Source organism: Cupressus sempervirens, chromosome 3, assembly GCF_028749045.1.
Source record: "Cupressus sempervirens isolate cs-2001-9-10 chromosome 3, ASM2874904v1, whole genome shotgun sequence".
In the NCBI taxonomy this organism is placed as follows: Eukaryota; Viridiplantae; Streptophyta; class Pinopsida; order Cupressales; family Cupressaceae; genus Cupressus; species Cupressus sempervirens.
This window is the reverse complement of record NC_143120.1, coordinates 848,997,378-849,006,124: the sequence shown is the minus strand read 5'-3', so window position 1 is coordinate 849,006,124 and position 8,747 is coordinate 848,997,378. Positions and strand designations below refer to the sequence as shown.

The following is an 8,747-nucleotide window of genomic DNA, read 5'->3' as shown; positions in this document are numbered from 1 at the left end:
TCTTATTTGCATAAGGCAGGGACTAAAATTGTGACAAAACTCTTGTTTTTAATTGTAATCTCCTTCAATCCTTTTTAATTTTCTCTTTTATTTCAATCGTCCATTGGATCCCAAATAATTATTAAATCTTCATTCCCTACTCCATAAAAAGATTAACAATCATTCCCCAAACATGGCCTGCCAAAAACCTGCCCAACAATATCTTCGAAATTGAAAGAACTCCCATTATCCAACGAGGCAAACCGGTCATCGAAATCTCTCCACACAACTTATTTTTACAAAGCTCAAGGAATATAACCGTGAGCCGTTTTATTTCTCTTTTCCATGCTAATTTATTTTTCTTTTATTTTTAGCAGCAAAATTAGGTCAAGGAATATACCGGTGAGCCATTTTATTTCTCTTTTGCATGAACCATGCTAATTTATTTATCTTTTATTTTTAGCACCAAAATTAGATCCAGGAATATAACGGTAGCGTTTTATTTCTTAAACAAAATCCATCCTAATCTATTTCATCTTTAGTCTCAGGATAGTAGTGCATTTTACTGGGTAGGAAGAAGGGGATCCAAAATTTGTAAGCATCTTGCTAGGGTCTTATAGAGGGGAACTTTGGTCAAATTAGAGTAGGTGGTTGCTGAGAATTTAAAAATATTTTCTGATGAACTATTTTTTTTTTAAATAAAAAAATTGTTCTAAATTTTGAAGCTTAAGGTCCCATAAATTTTTAAGTCAAGATCAGCCTAAAATTTCAAATTCATATAGATGTGAGAAAAATTCTTAGCCCAGCCCCACCACATTTCCATTGTTCAAATTGAAAGGGTTAAAAGGTCTTTGAAAAGATTCCAAATAAACCTTTAGCCGCCACAAAATTTTAACGACTTCTAACTCTACAAAAATAGAGCTTAAACCCCTACCTCCAGCTCCACAAAAATAGAACCCAAACCCCTCTCATAGAACCCCTGCCTTAAATTGTGCTTAACTTCTACATAGAACATTAGTCACCGAAAAAGGAACCTTGTTCACACCATTAATACTGTCCTACCTGAACCTTGTTCGCACCATTGATACGCCCTCCCTGATCATCTCTGGCGTGAATATAAAATCCCCGTACAAAACCAAAAATTGTCCATTATCGCTCGAATACCCCAAAATTCTCCCCAGTGGAGTTGCCAGTTTTTTAATAGCCTTAAACAAGTAAATAAAGTTGCAAGGACGGCCCTTTTCAGGGTTTAACAGATTGACAACGTGCCCTCATAAGTGTTACCAATTACTAACATTCATTTCTATACACAGAAATATGTTAACAAAAAATGACTCCTTTAAAATTAACATCTCAGAGAAGTTATATCTACATAAACAGAGAGCAGCATCTGTCGAACAATCCAAAAACTTCGATTATCCATTACGATGATCATAATGTCACAGAGAGTAGCTTTGCAATTAACAGTTTCCCAAGACTTTAGTGGCTGAACAAACGGACTTCAATCGTTCAAGATTCTTACACTTGACAACAATCTTGGCCAGACCACAGCCTATCAAACAATTGAATTGTCTCTCCAACTAAATACCCGATATGAAATAATTGAAACTGGTACCTATTTAATGCTCAGTATAATCCTTGTGGACCACCTCCAACACAAGTGAGACTCTTGCTTGTACAAAGTTTGAAAAACTTGTCTCCAGGCTCAATCAGATGTTGCATTGAAAAGCAACAGAGCAATATAAACAGGCAGTACAGAGAATGCACTTCATTTAAGTAGCTAGAATTTACTTGCTCCGATAAAATCAGCCTTCGATGTACATTTATCATTGTATGTTTTCAGTCACAAAATAATAGCATAGAGAGAGCTCAGGTAAATATACACAGATATTGAAATCTTTTCAGCGTTCCAGAAATTCATTAGCTTCAAGGAGATGGCTGGTCCTCTCTCTGCAAGGTCAATATATGTAAACAACATCAAATAATCATTTTTTTAAATGTCAAAACCATGTTTTCCATTCAAAAAGCAAATTGGCTCTTGATACTGACTGAATTAATTGATAAATACAAAGTTCAACCAGACTAGTACAAAGGACAAAAATCAAAAGATACCCCGATGATATTCAAATTCATCTAATACCTAAAACATTAACAACTTCCCATACAATATTCTGCTGTTGACCAAATGCACTAAATTAATGATCGTAGAAATATAATGTGCAAGTGATACTCGAAATGATGAACTCAAATCCATAATGAATTAGTGCACTCGTATTTGCTTCAATAAAATGAAAACCTTCCGTTTAAGTGAATAAGGTAGTGATCACTTGTATTTCAACGTTACAAAATCTACTATGAAAAAGCACCTTGGTTTCGGAATCACCTTTAACCAAAAAAATAATCATTAATGAAATAGAAGCATCGCATATTGCATTTAACAAACTAATAATCATTTTGATACGACTACATCGGCATGCTGGATGACAAGATTAAGTTGGAACTTCAGTTTTAACATTAGCATTCCTGGAGAATAAATCAGGAAAGCAGAAATATTAAATAATCTATATATATCATTTTCATGCCGGCTGTTGTAAAGCCAACAGTTATGTGTCAGTACTGCAGACATAAATAACCAATTCACCAGCTAGATGTCAGTTATGCCACCTGCAGATCTACAGCTGATAGTCACTGCCATTCTTGCAGGAATAATCAGCAATTCACCATTGAAAATTAATTAATAATTCTGGGTCAGTTACCGTTAGTTTTGCATTCATTAAGAAAATGTCAACTGCCTGTACTGACCCTCCAGGTGGCAAAAAGGAATCTTGGATTAATCTTTGCATATTTAAAAACATTCAAAATGTAATAAAATGAGTTTAGACTTGGATATTACTGGGGAGGAGCCTAAGGACTGTCCTTAATCAGGTACGATAAGGACACTGTTACTCACCAAGAGCAGTTGTGAGTTGTACCTCAAACAGTATCTTAGTACCACATAAAAATTTAATTTTAAATTGCTGTACAGAAATATCATTTTTTCAGAGTAGACGAGTTTGCTGAAACTTCAAACCTTCCCAAAAAAAATCTACGTAGGTCCTCCACAAAATCTTTTTAGCTACCCAATACAGGAGCAGAAGCCAATGGCAGCTCCTCTTCAGCTAAGAGCGAAGTATGCACTCCATCAAATTTGCCCTGGGCACAATCCTCCCTTATTGATGTCTAGAGATTTACACTCAGCAAGACTTGATCCTTCATGGGCTCTCGAAGAACCTTTCAACTTCATTGATAGACCAAGGGCCTCTTGACAGCTCACCAATTTTTAGAAAACAATAAAGAAGATTATCAACTTGTCTTTCAGATGAACAAGTTAGCCAAAATTTGCAGACAAAAATCCAAGAATGCAAATTTTATCTCAGTTGCTAAGCTTTCAATACCAACTAGCAGCAACACCTAATCCCCAAACATAAAAGGGGCGAATTCTAAGGCGAGTTAAAAGCCCAACCCCCTCTCCTCAAGGAAATAAGTCAAGACCCACCATTTATGTAAGGAGCCAATAAAGCAAGAGTGATTTCACCGATGTGTGGAAGCCCTACATTTTTAAGATTAAAATTTAAAAATAGAGAAATTTCCACTTCCAACACCTTTGAAAAGGGCAAAGGATGATGAAGTCCTGAACCTTATGAACAATCTGTCCTACGATGCGTCAGAGGACCTTCCCAGAAAATTCATTAAGAACTATTTTGCACTTTGCAATTGAAATTGACACGTCCTAAAGATGCATATATTGATACATTTTATTTGAATTGCCAGCATTAAGCCTCATGCCAGAAAAGCAACTGTAAACCTTTGTACTTGCTATTTTATTATTAATAAGAAGTTTTTCTTTGAAATGAGTTAGGTTTGAACTTTGAACTACATGTAAGGTATAATAACAGGAATTTTCCTCGAAACTCATGAAAATTGCATGTGATGTCTAAACCTAGCGACCACTAATAAATTCTCGATCCTTGGAATTTAATAATAAGGAATTGTTTATTTTAGCCAAACTCAATAATTCATCTGGAATTAGTTCTTATAAATAATAATATTTATGATGAAGATAAATATATGGTTATTGGCATTCATGTGGCTCGCTCCAGCAATCGATTCCTATAGTATATTCGTATCATAAGTAATTTTTTCCAACACATTTTGGATAACAAAATTTCTCTACATAGAATGACCACTTTCAAAATTCAACTTTATGTTTGTAATATCAAGAATACACCAACAAGAGTGTGTAAAAGCTGTCACCCTAAAAGTCATGCAGGCGTGTTATCCACAGCTGGAAATTTACAAAGAAAGCCAGACTACCATTCAAAGTTCAAACACAGTAACTATATAAACATGCATATTACTTAAGTAGATATATGATTGAGGACTGATCCAAGAAACAGTTCCCCAGACACATCAAAGTTTCAAACAGACTACTATGGAACTGAAATAGATTGCACATGAAGAACTTCTCTGGATTGATGTCCTAGATGTTAAGTAATGAAATGCTTCATAGACATACTCATTATCTTACAATGTTGCCCTTGATTTCCAGGATGGGGAGAGAGGGGGACACAGAAACAGGTTTACGCGACAGATTTTTTTCCCCTCTAAGCAGGGGACGGCAGTGGGAACAGCTATTTAAAATATAGTAAAATTTGAAATATTCATATGAAAACATGTATAAAGCATGCTTATATAAATTATAGAGGCTTGACATATATTATTTGTGTTAAATAAATTGAGTTTAGAATTCTCATGAGAGTGAAAGTCAAACAGGGGATAGGTTTCCAGAGGCTTCCGGGTTTACGGACATCTCGGAAACAGGGATGGTCAATTTTTCCCGAAAACAAGTCTCCAGGTAGCACAGAAGTCTTCCTATGTATCAGAATCTTTCAAACCATTTACCACACCATACACACTTGTTAGGCTATGTTTTTCAAGGGTTGCTATTAATTTCCATTACATAGTGAAAATGCAAAACTTAAAATTCTTGCATGTACTAATACTTTCATTGTCACAACTACAAATCCTACAGAAGAAAAAAGAGCAAATATTCACCTTCATAACCTGCTCAGGAACCTGCTGCATTTCTTGACCTTTCACAACTGCTTCCCTTGGTTTCCCATCCTCTGTTTCCTGCAAAAGATATCATTGCAAGACAATCAACATACACGTATTATTATTCCAGAGATATTAATTCATATAACAATCAAAGGCATCGTGTCAGCTCAGACAAGGAAATCAAGCAAGGATCCATGCAAAATTCAAATAACTTGCCACAACAGAAAATGAAATGCTTATAGAGCCAAAATAGGACAACATACAATAGGCAGCAATGAGAAAAGGAATGGAGTAATCCCAAAACAATTTGATCAGTACTACATGACTGATCAATTACCATATGATGTAAAATCTGCCAAGAGGCATGCCTAATCCCTTTTATTCTATAAATCCTACTAATAGAATTGATAAGAAATGTCTACAGTAGAGAGATATTTCCTCCATACTCAAAGTGGTTTTGTGAGTTCCCAATCATGTTGTGAACCATATCTAGAAAAGCAATTAGTGAAAGAAAAACATACACAAGCTTCATCACTTTGAACGCATAAATCCTACGAATAATTTTGATTGCAAATATTAATTATCCACAATAATTCCCTCTCTGAGATCGAAGTGCTATGTTAAACCCAAATTCACAGACTGAAAGAAGATCACAGTAAAACAGTTAGTGACCATAAAAACCAACAGGTAGAATTTGTTTTGTCAAAAAACAGTCAACACAAAATATAATTATTCCTATCCAATCTCACTGAATGTAGTCCCTATTCCTACCAGCTATAGGATCACACTGGATATGTATAATAAACCAGGAAGTATTTACTTTTCCAAGATAAATGTTTGATTTTCCTGTGCAATAACATCTTTCAAGAAGTTTGAAAAGGATATAAATATAGTAATTATTTTATCGTGTAGCAAATGCAAATACTGTTGAAGAAAATATATATCCATAAGGAGATATGATGTGTCCAAAATTTACATACTATCGGCAGGAGATCCAGCTCATTGTTCAAATCAGATATAATGTGTCAAAGGTTATCCATAAGGAGATATGATTTGTCCAAAATTTACATACTATCGGCAGGAGATCCAGCTCATTGTTCAAATCAGATATAATGTGTCAAAGGTTATCCATAAGGAGATATGATGTGTCCAAAATTTTCTTACTATCGGCAGAAGAACCAGCTCATTGTTTAAATATAGATATAATGTGTCACAGGTTATCCATAAGGAGATATGATGTGTCCAAAATTTTCATACTATCGGCAGAAGATCCAGCTCATTGTTCAAATACAGGTATAACGTGTCAAAGGTCAAATACAAGCACTGTTAAGGTACTGCCACTCAAATATAGTGGATGCCCAGAAATCCCCTAAACCTACAAGAACGTCAAAGGGGAAGATGACATTATTTAAAAGCAAAATTCATACTTATACTGGTTATACAATTAATAATACGTTATAACAATAGTATTTCTTAGTTAAAAGCATTCTCAAGTGCAATATTGATCAGCTGTTGGCTTACGAGAACATGGCTTCTAATATGATCACAACGAACATTTGGAATTGTGTTAAGTAGCCTACCAAAACAGAGAAGGCAAAGATCCACTACTTTGAAGTTCACAGTTCTTTCTAATAGCAATGGTAAATCTATAAAATCTAGTTGGAAACCACATATTATAGCAAGTATTAGCTACTTCATTTAATATGGAAAATCTAACCAAAACAAAAAAAGAAACAGGAGCCGATTTATTTGAAACATTGCAGTAAGCTATAACTAGACTTGCCAAAAAACTAAATAAAGACACAAATTCATATGATTTATATACCATTTCCTTCCTTTCCATATATTCATTCAGAGCCCACTGATACTTGGATTGATTCAGGCCAAACCAATCTGCTAGAACCTCGTCCACTCTAATGTATGCTGCACAATCACCGCTAAAAATTAGTAGCCCAATCTGGATCAACCTATAAAGCACTATAATGATAAACTGAACACCATGTAAATCACCCCAATAAAATCAAAATACGCACACTTGAAAATAAACTCGGACAAGAACATATTCAGACTGGAGTAAGAAAGCCCTCAACAATGTGCTTGTGTAGCAATTGCAAATATTAAACCACTACCAGAAACACTAAACTTATATGGAACAAAGGATTTTTTATGAGCTAAATTGTGGATCAGCACACAGAAAATGAGGTTTTAGTGTGCTGACTCACCACACAAAGAATGTAATTGAAAAAAGAGAGCCTAAATTGAGATTTTTCGTTCGTTTAAAGAGCACAATGCATCCAACTTAAGAGGAATGGGGAATACGAAAATCAAAGAATCGCATCCTATGTGCTGTAATTAAATGATGCGTATTTCCTGCATAGATGCAACGAAGTTGTGATATTCTGGTTACAATGCAAATTCTGTTTGCAATGTAATAAGCCACCTCAAAACAATACAATTTTCCAAAACACAAACTAAATTATGATTTCAAAATGTCCAAAAGCGCTCTGATTCGGTAGTGATGGGTAACACTATCCTTGAAAATAGTATTCTCTCCATTTTGATTATAAACAGAACTCTAGTAGAGATGTGACAAATATGGTATACATTCTGGTGCAACACATATATAATGAGGTTGCGATGTGACGATTATGGTGCCTAGTATGGCACAACTACTCTGTACTCAGACGACCCACTTCTCCATCAAAAAGTGCATTCTAGGGTTACCCAATAATCCTCTTCTAAAGATTCCATATACTGTATGGCACACATTATAGTGCGACCCATGAAGTTAGATCCTATTAATGTGAGTTAAACGGGAACTATACTAACATTGAAGTTAGTCGTACTATGCTAGAAAAAATTGTATGGCAATACAGTTCAGATATTTATAAAAATGCCAAGATCTAAAACAGCATACCATTTTGGATTTTGTTGATTGTATCAGAAACCTTGGTGTAAAAGGAATCTGGCAACACCTGCGGCATTTTGGATTGCTGTGGCTGAGTAATCGTCGGAGAAGCCTGAGCTTCCACGTCCACATTTTTCGAAGGTCTAGGCGAGGGTTTTAGAGAAGATTTTGGAGATGGCTTTGGAGAGAACTTTGGAGAGGGCTTTGGAGAAGACCTGGGAGAAGCCATTGGAGGGGAGCTGATAAAAACTGTATATCGCCCTGCTTTTCCGATAATCGGTGGCGGAATATCACTCTTCCGATTGGGCTCCGCCATGCTCGCCATAGGTTCAAAATGTCCTCCAGAAACCTCCCAGATTCACGTTAAAACTGCCCTTCACTGTGTTAAATACAATTTTCGAAAACCGGGGCCGGAAAATCTCTGCGGACCACCATTTTGGAAGCCATTAGTACCGGCCAAAAAGACTGAGTAGAATGCTTGTAACGTGCCTCAGATGGAATAACCAAAAAAATCAAGTCAGTTGAGCAAAATGGGAGTTATTTATTTATTGAGCTTAAAACAGTCGCTCAGAAAAAGTGTGCTGAACCCTCAACTGACTTACGAACAAAAAGCGTCAAGCCACTATAGGTGTGGGGTATTATTCGCTTGTTGTCTTTCCCGCCAGTCGGCGGAACTCAAGAAGTTTATCAAAAAAATTATGTTCATGGTTTGAAGTCCGCGTTTTGAATCATAGATAGAGTTTGTGGTAGATCCACCAAATAT

At 35.6% G+C, this 8,747-nt stretch overlaps 1 protein-coding gene across 1 annotated transcript; it reads right to left on the bottom strand.

Annotated features, from left to right (window-relative positions):
• Positions 1-1,370: 1,370 nt before the first annotated feature.
• LOC149569437 (hydroxyproline-rich glycoprotein family protein) lies at positions 1,371-8,503 on the bottom strand. The gene is made up of 4 exons (XM_089822137.1): positions 7,994-8,503; positions 6,902-6,999; positions 5,074-5,151; positions 1,371-1,929 (listed from the first exon to the last, which is right to left on the bottom strand). The coding sequence occupies exons 1-4, from the start codon at positions 8,307-8,309 to the stop codon at positions 1,906-1,908; spliced, it is 516 nt and encodes a 171-aa protein (XP_089678263.1). The 5' UTR covers positions 8,310-8,503; the 3' UTR covers positions 1,371-1,905.
• Positions 8,504-8,747: the final 244 nt, after the last annotated feature.